Genomic DNA, 20,735 nt, shown 5'->3' on the forward strand with positions numbered 1-20,735 from the left:
TCCTTTATTACAAAAGTGCTATAAATCTAATCATTTATATAGAGCTAAAATAATAAACTACATTCAATAATCAACTACTACAAGTGGAGTGTAAAGATAATTTCCCCATTGTGTGGATAAATTAAGTGATTTAATCTTTATAGTATAAGTTGGTGCTGAACTGAATTGTTAAAAAAATAATTTTTCGAGTTTAATGTTATTTATTGATAAGATAAAATTGAGAAGATGTAAATGGCAAGATTTATTGCTGTTTACATTAGATTGAGTATCTTTTAATTTGACATTACTGTATTGATGAGACAAATTATTTCCTGTTGCAATTCAGGGTTGAATGTGCTGGGCGTCTGCTCATCAAATTATGCATACATTTAAAAAATAAAATAAAAACCGTGGATTTTCTGTGAATGATGTAATAATTGTCCAGCCATCGGGTCCGTGCGGTCCAGAGACGGGGATGGAGCGTCATCCAGCATCACATGCTGCTGTACCTGCTCTCCTCCAACATGGACCACTGTTTGATCCTGACGTCAGCCGGTACCGCCCTGCCCGCAGTGTCGGTGGCTACAGATGATGATGGAGACGGGAGAAGCGGCCTCGTTGCGAATCCCATTCACATGAGGAATTAAGCCGTTCAAAGAGTGAGAGAAGTACTGATAAGAACTTTTCGGCACCGCATCATGCGCTCATCAGATCTGGCGCACAAAGAAACGCTCCGCGGCCGCCGGGCGCCAGGGAGCGGCGCGCTGTGCTGCTCCGGTCGGGGTGTTCCTCGGTTTGGCGGCGCTCCTGCGAATTCGCCCACTGTGGATGCGATTTAGGGAAGACGTCCAGCGGGTAAACATCACCAGCCTGACGAATGAACACAGGACCTTCATGATCGAAGCGGGAGAAATACCAGTAATAGGGTGGAGCTGCGGTTTCTTTAATAAATGATGAGGAATCCCGATCGCCACTCTCAGGCTAATTGAGAAATTTGATTATTGGCTACATTCCGACCATCTTGCTCGCCTTGTTTTGCGTCCGAACAACCATATAGGTGATGTTATGTCATCCGACCGACCGCTAAGAGACGATGGCCGCCGTTCGGTGCGGGGCTACCCCGATCGTTCTTGCCAATCTCCCTGAAAGAGGCTCACCATGGAGGCTGTTCGTGGAATCCGATGCAGTGCTGCCGGTGGGCTGATTGGTGTCCACATGATCCCAGAACTACCAGGCCTCATGTTGCTGAGAAATATGCCCGGGCCTTACGCTCAGACGCGCAAAGTGGAGGAGCTGTCAGTGCGTAAATGTGAAGAGATGCTCTGAAATTAATGTGTTAAAACGGGGGAAAGCGATTTGTCTGACCATGTCGGTGGTTGTCAGTAACAAGGAGAAGAAATCCTTCAGTAAAAAACTCTTCCGCAGGAGCTCGGTCCGCTCCGTGGGGAGCTTCATGAACAGAGTTCTCCGGACTCTGTCGACTCTGTCTCATTTTGGCACCGACGAACAAGCCGCCGAGGACGAGAAGGACGACGCCACTTCCATCCCGACCACTACCGGGGGGTCACTCCCGTCCGATGACAGCGATTGCGGGGGTTTCCCCTTCGGTGACAAAGTCCCGGGTGTAGCCGGACTGAAGAACCATGGCAACACCTGCTTCATGAACGCCATCCTGCAGTGCCTGAGCAACACGGAGCTCTTCGCCGAGTACCTGGCTTTGGAGCACTTCAAGGTGGGGGAGACGACCAGCAGCAACGACAAGGCCAAGTCCAACGGGGTGCTCGGGCAGAAGAAGGGGAGCCAGCAGCAGGAGGCGGGGGAGGTGACCGAGCAGCTGTCCGGACTGGTTCGGGCGCTGTGGACCTTCGAATACACACCTCAGCACAGCAGAGACTTCAAGGTAGGCTGTCTGGAGAAGTCTGTCTGATGGCATTAGTTTAAAAGTACATTTAATAAAACAAATGTCAACACAATCCATATGCTTATATAGAACAGGGATGCTTCAGTAGTATTAGTATTAGTATTAGTAAGTATTATTTTTTAAAAGAACTGCAATCCCCCAGTTTTGAATGAGCGCTTTTTATTTGGAGTGTGAGCCTCTTAATCCTGATTCTTTAAAGTGGAGTCAGGTCATGAGAGTCACAGCTGGCTTCCTGAAGAGCTGCACCCCAGTCCCATTTTGTCCCTTAATAGAGATTATACATGACACCTGAGGCCGTTAGAAACCTAATAGGCCAGACCCTGGGCAAACAGCGGCCCGCGGGCCATAAGCGGCCCTTTATACATCCCTGTCTGGCCCGCATGAGACTGATTATAAATTACATACACAAAATTACAAAAATGAAATACCACAATTTCAAATAGATTAATATAAATATTCAAAGAGTGTTTTATTCTTCCGTTTATCAGTACCAGCTATTCAAAATATTTGATTTAGTGCATTTTGCAATGGAAGGAAGTTGAGCAGAATTAAATATTATTTTATTGTGTGGCCCTGTGACACAATTCAGGTTTCTAATGTGGCCCCTGGTAAAAAAAAAAAAAAATTGCCCACCCCTGCAGCAAAGTTTAATTTTCTCTATGCAGTCAATATATGCAATTTAAACTGTTCTTTAGTCCCACAGATGAGTCTTAAATAATTAAGTCTCATATTAATTTGAGCTTATTGTCAGGTAGATGTGTTCATTATCAGCTAGTCTCTGGAGAGGTACCCCTCCCTATGCAACGCCTGTCTTATGCATGCAAAAAAATCGCCATAATTTGTGAATGCATACCAGAGTTAGCACAGCTGTCAGCTATGAATACAGATTTCATTGTAATGTTTACTCTCACAATCTGCCTCATAGCCTGGGAGGACAATAAATCCTGAAGAAACAGGAAAAGTCAGTGTTTCTGGACCAACATTCTGTCTTTTATAGGCTGTTTTAACTGTCAGCTGAGACCTGGTTCTGAGCTATAAAGCTCCAAGAGTTTTTAAATAAAATTATATCTGTCACAAACACAAAGGACGTTCCATTCTTGATGATGTTACTATTTCTGTCCATTTTTTTCTATCTTTTTTTGTCAACCAGAGTAAAAACATCTCTGATTGGACAGCTAATGTATGATGAACTACGAATCCTGTCAGTACATCCAAAAGCTGATGGTTTTTATTTCTTTCACTTGATGTAGTGTAGCATCATGTGGTTTGGAGGGGATGTAAAAAGAATGTTGCTCCTTGTCTCTTGTAATATCAGAAAAAAAATCTGTACAATTTTTATTTAATCTACACTAAGTGTAGCTTTAGCTGCAGCTAATTGAACTGAAGCTAGACACGCAGTTTTTGTGGCCAGTGTACATTACAGCTCAGATACACATGTGACGTGTTTTCGCTTCCTCCTTTAGACCACGATCTGAGCTGAAACTGAGAGCACTTACAGATCATTATGAAGACATTCGTAATCCAAACACAGGGGAACTATCCACTGTGTCTCAGTGTCAGTTTAGCTCTTAGATACAATTGGTGTGATATCATGTCTATGAACACGAGTTTTAAGGACCCAGAGCATGATTTAACAAAACCCTCATTAATGATTCTGAGAGGTGTTGACTGTTTGTCAGAGCAAAACTTAATTTGACGATGTGAAACAAAACCAACAGGAGGGGCTAGTCAATAACACAAGGTAAACAAATCCCTGCTTGAAAACTATAAAAGTGTATATTTTTTTTATATGCTTCAGGCAAATATTTTTTAATGAAGACTATGTGTATAATTATATTAAAGATATAAAATTTACAGAATAGAATACCGCACTTTATCCACTTCTAATATTTTACATAATCAGTGCTAGAGAAATCCCATATATTCTCTGTCAGCAGGATTCATTGAGGTAATGATATATTTACTTTATGTGAATGTGTGACATACTTGCCCTGATTGTTGAGCCAAAAAAATGTTCTTTTCAAACTGGAGGGGCACAATTTTGGGAAAGATGACATTGCTACATCTTTTTTTCCTGACATATAAATTGTGATATAAAAAGATACAGACTACATGATATGTCATTTCATGTTTTAACACACAGTTAACATAATGATCATCTTTTTGTGTACTTAAAATTCAATCCTCTATTGATGAAACAAATCCCCCCTTGTACTTCTACCAGAGTTGGTTCAGTCCTCTGTCATCCTTCCACTTTTTTTCAGCATGGAGTGCAAAGAGAACAGGGAGCAATGCATTTTTCAAACATAACAGTTCTTGATAACCTTTACAAATGGAAGTGTGTGCTGAAATTATATTGTTTACATTTAGTCAGACGTTTCTGATGAGTAAAAATGAAACGTGTGCTTTATGAAGATGTGAAAGAAAAGAGAAGTTTGAAGATGGAACACAATTATCTTGTAGTAATTTTGGTTTAGTTCCTTTAGCATTATATAACCAAAATTTTGCTGCATGGCAATTTTGAGTTAATTGACATTGCTTGTCCTGAAGTATGACTATTCTTCGTGTGTGTATTTTGATGTCGATGCTGAAATGATGCACGGTTTAGTGTTATTTTAAACAGTAAACTGTAAATGTGTTAATTGTGATCTTTAATCTTTAAAATTTAATGGACACAGGATACAAAAGGAAGAAAGTCACTAATAGGGTCAATTTGAAAAGATGAAACAGCTGAAAAAAATAAAACATATTTTAAGTTTTACCTAACCAGTGACAAAATAGTGTAAAAGTTGAATTTATTGCAGAGTATATCTGTCAATAATAAATGAGTGATTACATGGAAGCTGTTGTTAGGAGTGACTGCGTACTTATTTTGCCACAATGCTGTAATTTGAAATATAGAATGGTTCTTTGTTGACCATTTCTAGCACTTACTTTCCATTAGTTGCCACACAAATTAATTCAAGTAATTGTTTGGAATGTGACATTTATCAATGTTTTGTCACATATTGATTACTTTTACCCAAAGTATATCTTCTTGAACAGCATTCTTTACTCTATTCTTATATATTACAATTCACATTAAAGGTGAGCTATTAATAAGAGATGTAGATGTTTGGTCCTGTCATTAGAGGAGTCTACTGAGGTTGCTTTAACCGACAAACCTTTACTTAAGGAAACCTCAGAGGCCACAGAGCTGCTCTATATTAGTGCAAAACGCTGACGCTGCCTTGGTAATGCCTGAGGAGGGATGTCCCGTGGGACGGACCGGGAAAACACACATTCCACACACATATCTTATGACCTTGTGTGACGTGACAGCGACTAAAGGTGACCTACCATGGTTGGTTCTGTTGCCATCTCTAACAGCCATAGCTGTCGTTGAGGGCAAACTGTCGCTTTTCAGATTGTGTCCTGGTTTTAAAAAGCTTCTCCATGCCTGCCTGCGTCTCACCGTCACCCACACCTCCGCTGACCTTTAGGAATGTGCTGATCATCTTCACCATGGTCAAATGCACTGAATTTTTTATGAGGAGACAAAAAATGGTACCCAATTCATTACAAATTGTTTCTGGTTTGGGAGCAGCCCTCTTAAACCTTTCTGTCACGTCTTGCAGAATGTGGTGTCGAAGAGCGCCCTGCAGTTCAAAGGTAACTCCCAGCACGACGCCCAGGAATTCCTCCTCTGGTTGCTGGATAGAGTACATGAAGACCTCAACCATATTGCCCACCCAGACATCAGACCCCCCAGGAAGGTAAACAGCAACTCACAAAACAACAAAGAGCTCCAGCATTGGCACGTCTGAATGTTTTCATGTTATGATCAATATCAGTGTTGTAATAAACTGAATTTTGCACTACTGTATGCTGTACCACTGGTGACTGCTGCTCTAATTCAACTTACATTATATAATCCTAGATATTTAATCATATTCTTTTTCTTCAAGCCTCCAGTTGAAGAAGAACATGCCCCTGAAGGATCTCCACTACCAGCACCTGGCTCTTTTGTACAGGAGTTGTTTCAGGCACAATACAGGTGAAATATTCAGTCGCTGATAACTGCTAGTATGTAATCAGTTTATACCAAACATTAAATTATTTGCATTAGTATTAAATTATCATAAATGATCAGTTAAATAAATAATAATTTAATACCAGCTGTCTGTGAAGGTTCTCAGTTATCCAGATCATGGTTATCCAAAGCTGTTTAAATCAATCTCCCTCTGGACTTCAAGAACGTTTCAAGAAAGTCAATTTAATTGATTTAAACAGCTTTGGATAACCAGCTCATATTATTATTATCTATTTTAATAACATGTTGAGATGTAGCACAGTGGTAGAGTGCATGCTGCCCCGGGTTCAATCCCCGGTATCTACAGCCCTACAGGAGAGAAAGCCAGTGTCAACTGTAGGCCTGGACAAATGCAGAGGGTTAGAAGGCATGGAAGGTGAAGACTGTTTCTGGAAACTTTTGATAATGTATTTCAATCATAAGAATCACAACATTTTCATGAAGTAAGGTAAAATCTAGATTGTCTGCCTAGAATGTTTTACTTTTAACCATTTCTCATAACCATCCTTAGTTAGCTGATCTCAGCTGTCTTGTCATAATCAGGACCTCTGTCAATGGATGACTGATGGATGACAGGGATTTGCACCAGTGATCTTTAAAAACAAATTAACAATACAGATTTGAATCTGACTCTCTCACTACTGGAAGTGGATTTACATTTTCATTTATCAAACAAGATTTCTGTCATCTCAGGAAGTCATTTTTTGTTTTGTTTAGTTTTTTCAGGAGTCAAAAGATCTTCATGATTATTTAGTAATTATGGTAAAGTAGCCAGGAGCTAGTTACCATCAAGATTGAAAGGAAGGGTAAGGTGTTACACTCATCTAGTAGTGACAAAATCTACCTCCTTCAGGTCACCTTGTTACATTTGCTTGTTCCCTGTTCAAATTAAATACTGATTGTTACCTTCAGTTTGGTAGATTCAGTACCTTTTAAGACAGCCAGACGAGCTGTTTGACGCTATTTACAGTTAGCTGCTTCTCATGTATACTGAGGTCTACATGGTGTTTTCTTATTCTCCTCATGTCTTTGTGTAGGTCCTCCCTGACTTGCCCTCACTGCCAGAAACAGAGCAACACCTTCGATCCTTTCCTCTGCATCTCACTGCCAATCCCAGTACCTCACACACGGTAAGGTCATTGTGAATATAGTCTATGAATAAAACAATATTCAGTATTCTAAAAAAAACAATCCCTGCACCCACAAATGCAATTTGAGATCCGGTTTGAAACCGGCATCAAAAAGAGCATCAAGCCGTAACATAAAAAAAGAAGCTCTGACAGGAAAGAAAAGCTAAAATAAGAAATGCTTTTTGTCTCTGCATCATCAGTCCAGACATGGTTGGAAAACAGCCAATTTAATTTGAGTCTTTCTGTGTTGCAGGCCATTATATGTGACAGTGGTGTACCAAGGAAAATGTTCCCACTGCATGAGAGTCGGGGTGGCTGTGCCTCTTTCTGGTACTGTGTCCAGGCTGAGACAAGCCGTGGCCCAAGAAACCAAGATCCCTGCCCAACAGGTGCTGAATAATCAGACACCTCCGCAATGGTGGATCGATTTACATAACATACAGTATATTGTATAGTTAAATGCAAAGATAATTATTAATTTAAACATATTCTATCACAAGTACTCAAATTCTTGTAGATTTCATATTGACATAAGCACCGTGTTTGAAACCTTATAGGTATTGTTTCCCCATTTTTCATCCAATAAACTGATGCAAACCGTAACCTGCTTTTGCTCCAGATTGTCCTCACTGAGATGTACTATGACGGCTTTCATCGCTCCTTCTGTGACGATGATGACGATCTTGAAATCATTCAGGAGAGCGACTCGATCTTTGCCTTCGAGACACCGGAGCTGTTCAGACCAGAGCAGATCCGCTCCAAGAGAGGCGGTACTGCATCCTGTTTTGTTCACCAGACATTAATTTGTCTTATTACATCAGAGCCGACCTAATATGGGATGTGGAAGAAGATTAGATCAGACCAGTACTGGAGAAGTGCTTTCTTTAGGAAGCTGCTCTTTACGTTGAACAACTTCCATCCATCTCACTTGTCGAATTGATTTTTGAAATGTACAGAGATCTCTTTAAACTCCTATCTCATTATCTTTCCTTCAAAGTTGTACTCTTTTGTTCCGTCCATTCCAGGAAGTCCACATGCAAACCTCAACCAGAACAACCTAAAGTATGGCACAGATAACAACAGGATATCCACACAAATACAAGAACCCACTACCCCACCTCAGAGCCCCAATAAGAATAGTGGGCAGGCTGAGAAGATTGTCCTGTTGGTGTGTAACAGGGCCTGCGCTGGACAGCAAGGACGCAGGTTTTTAACAACACTTGTGAAGTTTAAAATCTTTTCATCAAACAATTATTTAAAACAGATCCAGGTCAAATGACTTTGTTGTCCCCACAGGTTTGGTAATCCATTTATTCTGTATTTGGAGCGTACTGTTACATGGGATGTGCTTCAGAAAGAGATCCTGGAGAAGATGCAGCATCTTTTACGCCCTGGTGTGTTTGTGCAGGTGTGTGCTCATTACATCCAAACAGACCCTTTGATTTGAAGGAACGCTCAATCACATTCATGTGTTGTGATTTTAATTGTCTTATGCTTGATGGTCTGTAGGTAGGACCCTTCACTTTGCGTGTGGTAGGAGTTGTAGGTATCACGTATCTCCTGCCCCAGGAGGAGCAGCCACTCTGCCATCCCTCTGTGGAGAGGTAATACCATTTATTACCACCAGGGGGAGTCTTACTGCGTTTCAATGGTCTTTTAGACCCTGCTGCTGCTTCTCAACCCACTTAAAGTTGATTGAAGAGCTACAGTATGAAGGTCGACTCTTCAGTGATATTGATGTTAAAATATCTCCTAGATGTATAACAGCTTGTTTGGTTTTATAGATTTTCTCCTCAGAGGGTGTTGTACTCTGTGGATTTGTATGGATTTTTTTAATGAAGTGACTGAGAAAAAAAGATTGATATTTACTTCTTTACTGCCAACTGACACACACACACACACACACACACACACACACACACACACACACACACACACACACACACACACACACACACACACACACACACACACACACACACACACACACACAAAACAGAAATCAAAACTTCAAATGTAGTTTAATTACAGTTTTGCTCAATGTAGGAATTATTATGGTTTTCCAAAGCATAGAATTTAAATTTATTGTAATGCAGGATAATTTATGGGCCTTCTATAATTACATTTGCAAATTTAAAAAATGATGGTCATCGTTAAATTGATCAGACAAAATGGCATTTCCTTCCTGAAACTGATCCTCCCAATTTATCCCCCAGTTATTCCTTATTGTTAATGCTCCATGAGAATATCAGGTAACTTTCTAAAATGAAAGATAAACGGTAATTCAGGGTTTCTTGATGGTGTTTTCTACAGGGCATTCAAATCTTGTGGTCCCGGAGGGCCACCTCATGTCAAAATTGTTGTTGAATGGGACAAAGAGACAAAAGACTAGTAAGTGAGATGCGACATGGACTGAAGCATTAATCACACAAACTTTACAATATGCTTAAAACAAATGTGTTTTAGCCGAGGTGTTTTATCTGTGAACCCTTGTGTAACTTGTTTCATAATCTGTCCTAAGTCTGTTCAAAAGGACTGAGGACGAATACATCCCGGATGCTGAAAGTGTGCGTCAAGCCAAGGAGCAGCACCTGCAGCCTCAGACCTGCTCCCTCGCCCAGTGCTTTCAACTGTACACCAAAGAGGAACAGGTAGGCTGAGACTCGGGTTCAGTTATACTGTTGTGGTGCAGAGACTCGAGTCATATCTGGATTAAAAATGACTGGTGAATGAATTGATTTTTAATCATTCTTTTTACCCTGCGAGCTGACATTTCACCTGACGAGTACCTCGCCTCTTGCCTGTAGCTGGCTGGGACTAGCTATTGCAGACCCGAGGCCTGGACGATGGATAAAAGTTCTTTTTTCTTGATATTTTTCTTGAGTTTAGTATTATTATCAGCTGATGTATACGTTTCTTTCACGTTTCAGCTCGCTCCTGATGATGCGTGGCGATGTCCACACTGTAAGCAACTTCAGCAGGGCAGCATCAAGCTGAGTCTGTGGACCCTTCCTGATATCCTTATACTTCACCTGAAACGCTTCAGACAGGTACTGATGTTGATCATCTTGTTTTTTCTAACTATAATTAAATTCCTTGAGAGAGACTTACGTCACATTAAATGTTAAAAAATTCAGGACGGGGATCGACGAATGAAGATGCAGAATATGGTGAAGTTCCCACTCACAGGTATGGACATGGCCCCCCATATAGTGAAGAGGAGCCAGAGCAGCTGGAGTCTCCCCTCCCACTGGTCACCATGGAGACGGCCTTATGGAATGGGCCGTGACCCAGAGGATTACCTCTATGACCTGTACGCAGTTTGTAACCATCATGGGACCATGCAAGGAGGACATTACACAGGTATCAGATCATCAGCAGCTAATGACCCAATAGTTGTATTATAATATGTATTTCATGTACTGGGTTGTGTTTTCTAGCTCACTGTAAGAACTCCATTGATGGACAGTGGTATTGCTTTGATGACAGCGACGTGCTGACTATATCTGAAGATGAGGTCTGCAAGCAGACTGGTTACATCTTGTTTTATCAAAGACGTGCTACAATTCCTTCTTGGTCAGCCAACAGTTCTGTGGGAGGTAATTTTATTGATATCATCTAGTAAATATTCCGTATAAAAGAATGTGGTTCTTGTTCAAACACTGTCTATTTGGGATTTTAGGGTCCACCAGCTCCTCTTTGTGTGAGCACTGGATTAGTCGACTGATGGGTAGTCGTCCACCCAGTCAAGCATCGTCTGGCTCCTCCAGACGCACCTCTTTGGCCTCCCTCTCTGAGTCTGCTGAGTTTGCTGGTGAACGAAGTGAGGATGATGGTGAGAGACTCGTCTGAGTATGCACAACATCTCACACGTGTACAAATTTCATTTCTGACAAATATAACTTTTATTACTGTGTGCTTTTTTTGCCACGCAGGATTATCAAGCCGGCCTGCTGTAAGGGGGATGCAAAGACAAACATTCTCCTCAAGATCTTCCATTGCCAGCCCACTAGTGCTCAGTGAAAATGGCACTAAACCATCCTGGTCCCACTCTGCCAAGCTCCATTTTCGTTCCAATTCTCCCTCACGTTTCTCCCTGGAATCCCATTCCTCCTCCCCAACGCTGGAGAGGATAGGAGAGGTGGTTGATAACAAGTCAGAAAAATTGGCAGTGGGTAAGTCAACACTTGTGACTTTGGATAGTAACCCAGGCACTAAGAGGCTGCTGCAACATGTTCACTCGAAGGCTGTGGCACAAGCAGAGCAGAGGAGCTCCATCCCGTCTGGGGAGAACAACAACACAGCTGAGCAAGTGAGTCCGCGACACGGAGCAGTGAAACAAAGAAACGGAGCAGCAGATAGTACGGGTGCTAAAAGGACATCAGCCAAGACAAGTTTGGAAAGTGAAAGGAGTCCCAAGAAGCGTGCTGCCACTTCCTCAACATCATCCAGCTCTTTGTCTCCTGCATCCCCAGCCATTGACAAATTACCGTCTCGAACGCAGGCTAAGAGTGCAACATCAGCATCAGTCCTCAAGGACAAAACTGAAGGACCGCCTAAAGCTAGCAAGGCCGGATCCTCAAGAACAGCCACGCCCTCCAAGAAAGGATCATCTCAAACACCAGAGGTATTATACCCTGACTCTGCCCAGCCGAGGAAGAGTGGCTCTCCAGGACTGCAAAGTTCACACCCCCAGAGGAGGACATCACCGAGAGGAGGAGGCGAGAAAAGCTCTGCCTCCGGAAGGACTAGAGCTGCAGATAGGAGCACTAGCCGTGAATCCTCACGGACCAATGCGGTTCCAGAGAAGAAGGTTAATCCTGGAGGTCTTCCCTACCGGTCGAATGCTGCAAGTAGACCGGAGAGCAGGCCAGCTCGTACAGAGAACAAGGCTGCAGGTCGAAGCTCCAGCAGCAGCTCCTCCCTGACTAGCCTCCGATCCTCCAGCGTGGGCGTTTCCCCAGCAAATGCAGCTCCGCCAAGGGGACCTCAAAGGAATAGTAAGACAGAGGAGAAAGGCTTATCCTTCTTCAAGACTGCTTTGAGGCCCAAAGAGACCCGTAAATCAACTAATGGTGGGAAATCAGTGGGGGGAGAAGCTAAAGGAAGTGTGGAGGACGGCAGCGGGGATGTAGTTAAAGAAGGAATCCCACATGGAGTGAGCAAGAAAGCCATGAATGTGGCGTCAGAGCCCCAGACGAGCGTGACCACAGCCAAAGAGAAGGAATCCGCTACTAAGATGTCGACTGCAGCTAAGCATTCTCTGGTGCCCTCCACAAAGTCAAAGCTTTCTGGAGCAGAAACAGCTTCCCAGCCCTCAACCAATGCAAAAGACCCTTCAAAGAAAGAACCTGCTAAAAAGACAATGCAATCAAGGAAGATTCCCATCAACTCTACACAAGCTAGCCAGAGGGCCAAGTGACAGTGTTTTTAAGGCCTGGTAATAATCTCTTTCGTGCAGCTCTGAAGTGTTTTAACCATCAATTTAAAGTGAGTGTCTGACCAACATCTTTAAAGCACCTGTAGCTTTTCAGTGGTTACCAAACACCAGCTGCCAAACTGGACATGATAACAATATTACTTAGGAATGGATTTTAATGAAGCACTTTGTATGGATTGCATTGATTTTGAGGAATATTATAATGTATTGTAAATAAGCATGGACTGCACATGTCTTGAAATTATTGCCTTGTTCTGTCTGTAGCATAGTTAAGAGAAGTACATCTCAGCAGGAAGTGAAATTAAAAGTGACTTTGCACAAGGAAGACGGCCGATATGATAGAAAGAAACTGTTGAGATACATCAAACATGGACTCCTCAGTCATCAAAGGAAGTTTACTGGCAATTTCTAACATGCTGATGCAGTGAAACACTGAATTATTTCCAAAAAGTCTTTATGTACAGCTCTCCAACAATATTGAGAGCCATATGTCAACAACAATCATCAGTGCCTCAGATAATTTAAGTATTTGATCTAAATTGTATTACTGCAGGTGTTGGTAAATTTATAATTCAATTTTAATATTTAATAAGCACTGAAATGTAATTTCAAGTAAGAACATAATGTCTACTTAACCTTAACTGCTGTTTACATATGCTCCTAAATGTGGTAATTGTGCAACGGCCTTTAAGAGGTATTTTTGTGGATCCAAAATCAAGACTGTCATTGAGATGCTGGGAATGAGTTCAGGAATGAAGCATGTGCTGCTGGCGTTAAATGTCTGGAGACCTGTTTTTTTTTAATGGTACTTCAATGTCTGTGTTTTGTTTACTAGTAATGACCTGTTAGCCCTCAGACAACCTCCTCACCCCTCACCACGTCTTTCCTTTAGCTGCTGATGCCAACAAGTAAACCAACAGTTGAAGTTTGCTGAAGTGGTGTTTTATGAGGTGCTTATTCATAGTTAGCAGACTACCTAAAGTGGATGGTGGTCAAACTTATTGATATCGCAGCAGCATGCTACCCAAGTGGGATTTAAGTTTGAATGCATGCTATAATTAGAATATTTTCCCTGTTTTATTGCAGTCATTCCAAAGTCAATGGACTCCTTGGACAAAAATTTTACCTTGCAGACCTGGGAGTTACTAGGCTCGATAGGTTAATAGGTTTGTCTTATTGTGTGACTTCAGTGTTTTGAAGGCTTGGCTCAAACTCCCTAAAGTCACACAATTTCACATTTAAACTAACAAATTGAGGCAGCAGCAGAACAACAACTTCTGTCTCCCGCGAGATAAAATTACTGTTTTTGTTGTTGGGTGTTTTTGAAAAGAACAAGAGAAAATGGCCTACCTGACAGAAAGGTAAATTCAGGAAAATTCTCTAAAGGTAGCATGAAATGAAGCAGTTTATACGATTCAGAGGTGCTGCCCCATCCACAGCGGTTATCATTGCTTATCTTTGTATAACAACACACAACGACTCCAAAGCGGCCCATGCAGGTCATGTACTCATAGAGCAACTATGAATAAATACCTCACACTAACCCACTTGAAAATCCCTATCTATCCCAGATGTGCTGTTTCCATGTTCCTTTTGGGGCTCAATCTCTTCAAACTGCCAGACATCTCCAAGCATTCCTCCGAGATGAACAGGGTTAATTTAAAAAGCCACTACAGAGCTGTGATGCCTTTCTTGAGACACCAAACATCAATGTAGAGCATTATGGTATGTTTGAGTCAGCCCATGTTCTGTCTTCTCATGTCACCTTACGGCTTGTGCACATCTTTAGCTTGCATCACAGATTATCTTGACAGTGAACACACCAACATAAATTCAGAAAAGAGAGCACCACTATGAAATATATGACAGTTCTTGCATGAAGAAATGCTTATGCATGCACTTAACTATGCAAACATACTCTTGCTAATGCCCACACTGAGTCTGTAGACGTGCTACTCTTGGATGTGTATATATTTCTAACTATATTTTTCCAAATGCCAGCATCAGAGAGCATGTTAAGGTATACTTTATTAAAGCTTTGTTTGCACATTTCCTCAAAGTAATATACATTTTGAATGAATGATAATTATTGCTAATTCTCCCCCTCAAAGTAAATCAACTCACTTACAAAGGAATGTTTCCTGGATTGTATTCAGTTGGTGAATGATCAACTTTAAACACCTTTAAACAGGAGGTTTTATACATCTTTGGCGGTTTAACTTTGCTGCCATGTGCTATAACTTCATTTTAACCTTTGTGATACAATAAAATTCATAGTGAACATATTTGAAGTTTCTCCACATCTGTGAGAACTGAAAAATTAAAATGATGCTGGTGCAGAGACAGTGTTTTATAAAATATCTGAAGATAAATTTGGTTGTAAATATATAATCATTATAACTTCACAGGCTAGAACATGAACATTCAGTATAAGAAGCAGAACTTTACAATTTCTGCCTGTCTAAATAAGAATGTGTGGTTTGATATTGTTTTTAATTCAATTGTTGTACGATCAAACCTGTCTAAAAAACTCAATACCATGACACATTTCACTGTGAACGATTGCACTGTAAGGCATCTTTACTCATTTTATAACTGGTTTCACACCAAATGCAAGCTTACTTTATTTAAACAGATAACAATAATTTAATTATGACAGTTCTAATAATATACACCAGAATATTAGATATAATGAATGTCAGTGCCGCAATCAAGGAGGGGTGGTCATCATTAACTTAAGCCGTCAAACTATGAGCTACTTCATGCAGCTTTCTGGTGCAGAGGAAAGGAAATGATCTTTAGTGCCTGGTGGGTACAGTGTGCTTGATACTGTACTGTTGCATCCAACACATTCATCATATAAGCTGACATGTGTGTCACATCAACAGCAATCAAAACTGTTGATGGAATGAAAGGGATGTAAAAATATAGCAAAATGCTGTGTGCAGTGATTTATTTTCACAAATGCATGAGAATGATTCGATTTTTTTTTTATGTTTGACATATACTGTGTTCATCTCTCCTGGGGGTTGAAGTGTGTGTTGGCATCAATTTAGCAATGCAAGGCAAGGAACAAAATAAAATGTCATTAAGTAACATGTTTTGGTCTTATGTGGTTTTAGATTGTTTGCTTTTATTTTTACATTGCTCTTTTTCTCCACTTGGTGGAGCTCAGTGTTTGCACAAAATACTCAGTAGTCAAAACTAATCAGATGGTAAGTGAAGAAGTCAGTGTGTTGTTGTCCCTGAGAAATGCCCTTCAGTTTGAACTTGCAGGATTATGAAGATATATAGTGCCGCCAAATCCGATGCTGCCAGTGAGGGGACGATATGTTATTAAACTACAGCACCATCATTTATTTAGAGCTGATTCAATTGAGTTTTTATTAGTTTGGCCCAAGGCTGGCCATATTAAGAGTTAATGAAGCCTCTTTGTCTTTCTGTTCTTGTAATTTTGTATAACAGTCATCAGTTCGGAGAATTACATTTTCACCCTCTCACTTCTCACCTCTTGTGCCGTCTGGGAAGTGATGAAAATTTTAAAAATTGCCTGTGGTGTGATGGAGCTGCAGCTTGGTTCTCTTCACATACAGCCGGATGGCTATGAATGAAATACTTTTTGAGAAACTTGAATTGGTGAGCAACAGGAAAGCGTGAGGTTGCTCAATTAATTTGCATGTATGAATGTGATTAGAAAACTGACTAGCTGCATTCCAGCAAAGAAAAAGAAAACAGCAAAGGAGTGTGAAGGAGTCATCATCCACTGCTGCTGAAATCAATAATCATTTGCCAATTGTGTCAGTTCCAAGAGAACATCGTTAGCGGGATCTCAGTGGAGAACTGATCAACTTTTATCTGGCGTTAATACAGAACGGTAGCATACAGCTTTACCCCTGAATGCAATACATCAAGGGTGCTGAATTAATTTTCATTTTTTGTTTGTGCTGCATTAACATGCTTGATGCTTTATTGAAAGGCAATCTAATGTTATTGATCCACCCAACCCGGGTGTTTCCATTGGACAAACAGCAACTGAGTTTCCATTTTGAGGCACTCTACCCCTGGACACAAGGGGTGATTATTAGGGTCTTCATGATGAACATTGTCTTCATGATTAGCTTCGCTCATGCTTGCTAGTTGGATAGATTGTGTGATGGTGACACACTACTGTATCACAAGCACCACTTTTACAAAATAATCCAGCTCACTGAAGATGCAACATGGGAATCTTTTACATTTGTCACAAGTGTCTTTTTAACCCTGTAGCATCATTTTCAAGGTACATGTGATGATGTCTGACATTGTTTATGTGAAAATACTGTGTGTGAGAGAGAGTTTGTGTTTGTAACATATAATAAAACTCTATTTAAGCATTACCCAACCTTGATCCACTTCACACATCAACCCACATCCAAAAGTGACCATAGAGATAGATTATTATTATTTATTATAATATATTTACAATGTTTTGGGGGTAGTAAACATCACAGAACTGTTCAAATGTACTTATGTGAATAATATTGCGTCCAATGCTTGAAATCACTTTCTTTCTTGTCATCAGACCTTTACGCTGTCTGTGAACACCACAGTTAGACAAAGGAGAGCGAGGTATTCAAAAAGCATCAAAGAAAACACACACAAAGCTGTGAGTCTAGCAGACAAACAGAGAACTTAGAAAAGCAAACAACAGCAGCTGAGCTAAACACTCCTCAAATCAGATATGTTGGTATTTATAGATCAGAGAGCACTGTGAAAAGTTTTAGCTACAAACGCCCTTAAAGAAAGTTTTTATCATCTTTTCTTGGAGCAACTTGAAATCATGTCTGAGATTATACCATTCCAGAATTGTTTTAGAGTAATAAAAATCTAATGATTTTCGAGTGAAGATATAACAAAGTCATCATCAACATAAAAACACAGTTCTGTGCAGACAGGGATTTGTTCCATAGCTTTACTTTGTCTGCTACGATCACTGACGTATAATTGCTAACCTTTTGATGAATACTGATAGAACGATAAAATCTATTTGATTCTGATTTTGTAGCTGATTTTGTAGCTCTGCTATGCTACAAATCAGCATTTAACATGTATCCATAATTACAACTTTGTTGTTTCATCACTGAAAGATATGTTTTTGTTTGAGTTGGAAATTATTATATTATAAGGAAGCACAAATTATTTTTCATTTAAAAGATCCAGAATCTTCTATCCAGCAACAAGAGATGAAGTATCTGTTGTTTACTATTATTTAATCTACTGAAACCAATTTACAACTTGACAAGAAATCTGAAAGTAAGTTGGTTTCAGTAAATGAAATACTGGTAAACAACATATCCTTTTGTTAAAGTCAGTGTGTATTTCTTGTATTTCGCCTTGACTTTGGCAGTGTGAATGTGGGGTCTTTCAGCTGAGATGAACCAGCAATCTGACCAGGATGTATTCTGCCTCTCACTAAATGTCACCTGGGATTCACTCCAGCCCCCAGCAACTTAACACAGGATGGGTGACCATTGAAAACTGAGATATTCCAAAAGAATAGTTGCTGTACGACTTTTGGCAAAGGTTTAACTGCCACTGATTTATTTAAAAATAGATTAAAAAATAGATTTTAAAATCTCTGCAATGAAGGTCTTGAATGTAGGTCATCTGATCATTGTTTTTGTTTGTTTGCTTGCTTGTGTTTCAGTTATTGTGGTTCAGCTGATTGCTTTCAAGCAGCACACACAGAGAACAAAATGAGCCTCCCATCAAGTCACTGTGCATAAGAGTCATTAACAAATCTCACCTGTTAAATCTCCTGTTGGGACTTCCTGAATTCTTTCATCATCTTAAATTTTCGTCTCGCTGCACCCTCTTGAAGGAAATCACTTTGAAACCTTCAAAATTTCACATAATTAATATTCAGTCCATTATTTAAAGAGAAATAAAACATCATGCTATGCCATAACCTACACCTGACTTAGTATATTTTTGATATGCGCCTTTATTCTTCTCCTCCAAGTGAAAAACTAATTAAATTATTCACTTGTTTCAGGAGTGAGCATGTCAATTATTTCTCTTCTCTTGAGTCTTGCAATATATTCTTTTAATTGGAGATGAAAAATCTAGTCAGCCTTGAGTGCATTCGGAGAGCTGCTTTTTAGGCAATGCAATATACATGATGTGTCATGGGGGACGTCGATGGTTGAATTACATAATCCCAGAGCAGCAAGAAGTACCTTGAAAAAAACTTTAACACCCAAGGAGAATGTGCTCTTCTTTGTGAAGCAGGGGCGAGACAAACATCCATGATTAATCCTCAAACAGATCTCAAAAAACTAATTTGTGAATATTAAAGCATTTTTTCATGGAATAAGAACCATTAATCCTAATATAATGCACTATATACAATCGTAGAGAATATATGCATCAATCCTTAACCTGTAAAATGTCTGTGACCCGACCGTCACATTTCTCCCACACATTGTAGGTTAATTTCTGCTTCATGATGCGCAGACATTTGTCGCTGAAATCCCAACGCTCTGCCAACACCAAGGACTCATCAGGATGCTGGAGAGCAGCATGCCAAGAATCAAACTTGAACATATAGCCAGCGCTAATCTGCGTTGCTTCCTCTGACACTCATCCTACACCACTGGCTGTGCGAGGAGTGATTGAGAGCTTGATTATGTTTTTTCCCAGCCAGCTGGTTGGCAGGCAGAGGAACACACATTTCACCAGATTGCTGCATCAGCCAAAGTGTGAGGCCACCATTTCTGGCATCAGACTGTCTGGACGAACATAACAGGAATAATAAAAGATGCAAGGATGTCAATCATCACCTAAAATGTTTTTTCTCTCCCTTTTTTGTTGGCAGCAGTCTGTTCATCTAGTATCTTGTATCATTAGAGATTTTTGCCTTTGGAGCAATGCTGAGATGGAAGACAGGCATGACTGCGTGGGTAAAAAAATAAAAATTTCAAAAAAAAAAACCTTGAGGATTCTTGGGTTCTTGTGGGAGAGGGGTAAAGTCTTTGATGTTGTAGTTTCGTGGAAGCAAATAACACACTTTGATATTTCATAAGCCATCTCTTCTAAAAAAAAAAAATGCAGGCGCAAACATCGGCACACTCTCTGTCAAAGATTAGGTTTGAATTACCTGCCAGCTGAAAGATTTGCAGTTATTTTGGCTGCAGATATTTGTCTTACACACAGCACACTTTTGAAATTTCCAATTTTCCAGAGGACTGGTGAGTGAATGTCTGTCCTCTTTGATTTTCTGAGGAAGATAAATCAGTGTTTGGATGAACATAAAAGCTAATGTATTCATAAAAGCTGTGATGAGTGCAGCTGTCTCCAGCATCTGACATCCAATCTGAGACAAGCCGCCTGGGGAGGTTGGACCATCCTCCACTAAGTGTGTGTGTCTGTACGTGTGTGTGTGTATGTTTGTGTGTGCAATGATGTTTATGGGCATAACAAAGAATTTATTGTCTGATAGAGTACAATTTTAATCTAAGTGATGGAAAGCACCGCATGATTATTGAAGTAATAAATGTTATTTTCTATTGCTTCAGTGAGGTAAAAAATAGCATATGCACATTAATAATCAATGAAGCTCAGCATTTGAATGTACAGGTAAATTTTAATTGTGGTTAATAAATAACATACACTTCAACAAGGCCATCATTAAATCTTTTCTTGCACATTTTTTGAAAGCTTTGTCTACAGAATTTCTTTTAGAATTCAGATTTAATGAGTCTATTCCATACATCAGTGACTTTGCTCTGTTTTGCTTTTATTAGACGTGTATTTATAATAGCCTTGCTCACTGAACCAGGTTTATGCAGGATTATTTTGCTCCTTGAATCCTCACAGTAACAGCCGCCTGAAAATCATCTTCGGTCAGTTTTGTGTCTCCAGTTCTGTGTGTTTTTTATGTCAATGTGATACATTGACATACAAAACACACACCTTGCTCAGTTGTATGAAGGCACTACAGAAATGACTGCCCTACTGATGTACTGTAGTTTCCATTTTGTTTAATATTTTGAAGACATGTTCATTAATCATTCAGGTAATAAAGTCAGATAATAAATACGATTACCTGCCTGCTTTCATTCATGGTTGTTTTAATGACTTTCTGCTTCGAGAACACTGCCACACAATGTAAACCCTCATCAAGTACACCACATGTCGATTCAGGTGTGGTCC

The 20,735-nt window shown here is 40.2% G+C and overlaps 1 protein-coding gene across 1 annotated transcript; it reads left to right on the plus strand.

Annotated features, from left to right (window-relative positions):
- Positions 1-545: 545 nt before the first annotated feature.
- LOC137588343 (ubiquitin carboxyl-terminal hydrolase 31-like) lies at positions 546-15,640 on the plus strand. The gene is made up of 16 exons (XM_068305374.1): positions 546-1,879; positions 5,518-5,655; positions 5,848-5,936; positions 7,010-7,102; positions 7,356-7,491; positions 7,722-7,872; positions 8,128-8,308; positions 8,399-8,510; positions 8,612-8,706; positions 9,416-9,493; positions 9,624-9,753; positions 10,033-10,152; positions 10,240-10,465; positions 10,543-10,701; positions 10,785-10,937; positions 11,038-15,640. The coding sequence occupies exons 1-16, from the start codon at positions 1,346-1,348 to the stop codon at positions 12,522-12,524; spliced, it is 3,882 nt and encodes a 1,293-aa protein (XP_068161475.1). The 5' UTR covers positions 546-1,345; the 3' UTR covers positions 12,525-15,640.
- The last annotated feature ends 5,095 nt before the right edge of the window (positions 15,641-20,735 follow it).

The sequence above is a fragment of the Antennarius striatus genome, chromosome 21 (genome assembly GCF_040054535.1).
Source record: "Antennarius striatus isolate MH-2024 chromosome 21, ASM4005453v1, whole genome shotgun sequence".
NCBI lineage: Eukaryota > Metazoa > Chordata > Actinopteri > Lophiiformes > Antennariidae > Antennarius > Antennarius striatus.

Coding starts and splice junctions, on each gene's coding strand:
- LOC137588343 (XM_068305374.1), top strand. CDS start 1,346: ATGTCGGTGGTTGTCAGTAACAAGGAGAAGAAATCCTTCAGTAAAAAA. Junction 5,937..7,009: donor TTGTTTCAGGCACAATACAG/GTGAAATATTCA, acceptor GTCTTTGTGTAG/GTCCTCCCTGACTTGCCCTC. Junction 8,511..8,611: donor GCCCTGGTGTGTTTGTGCAG/GTGTGTGCTCAT, acceptor GATGGTCTGTAG/GTAGGACCCTTCACTTTGCG.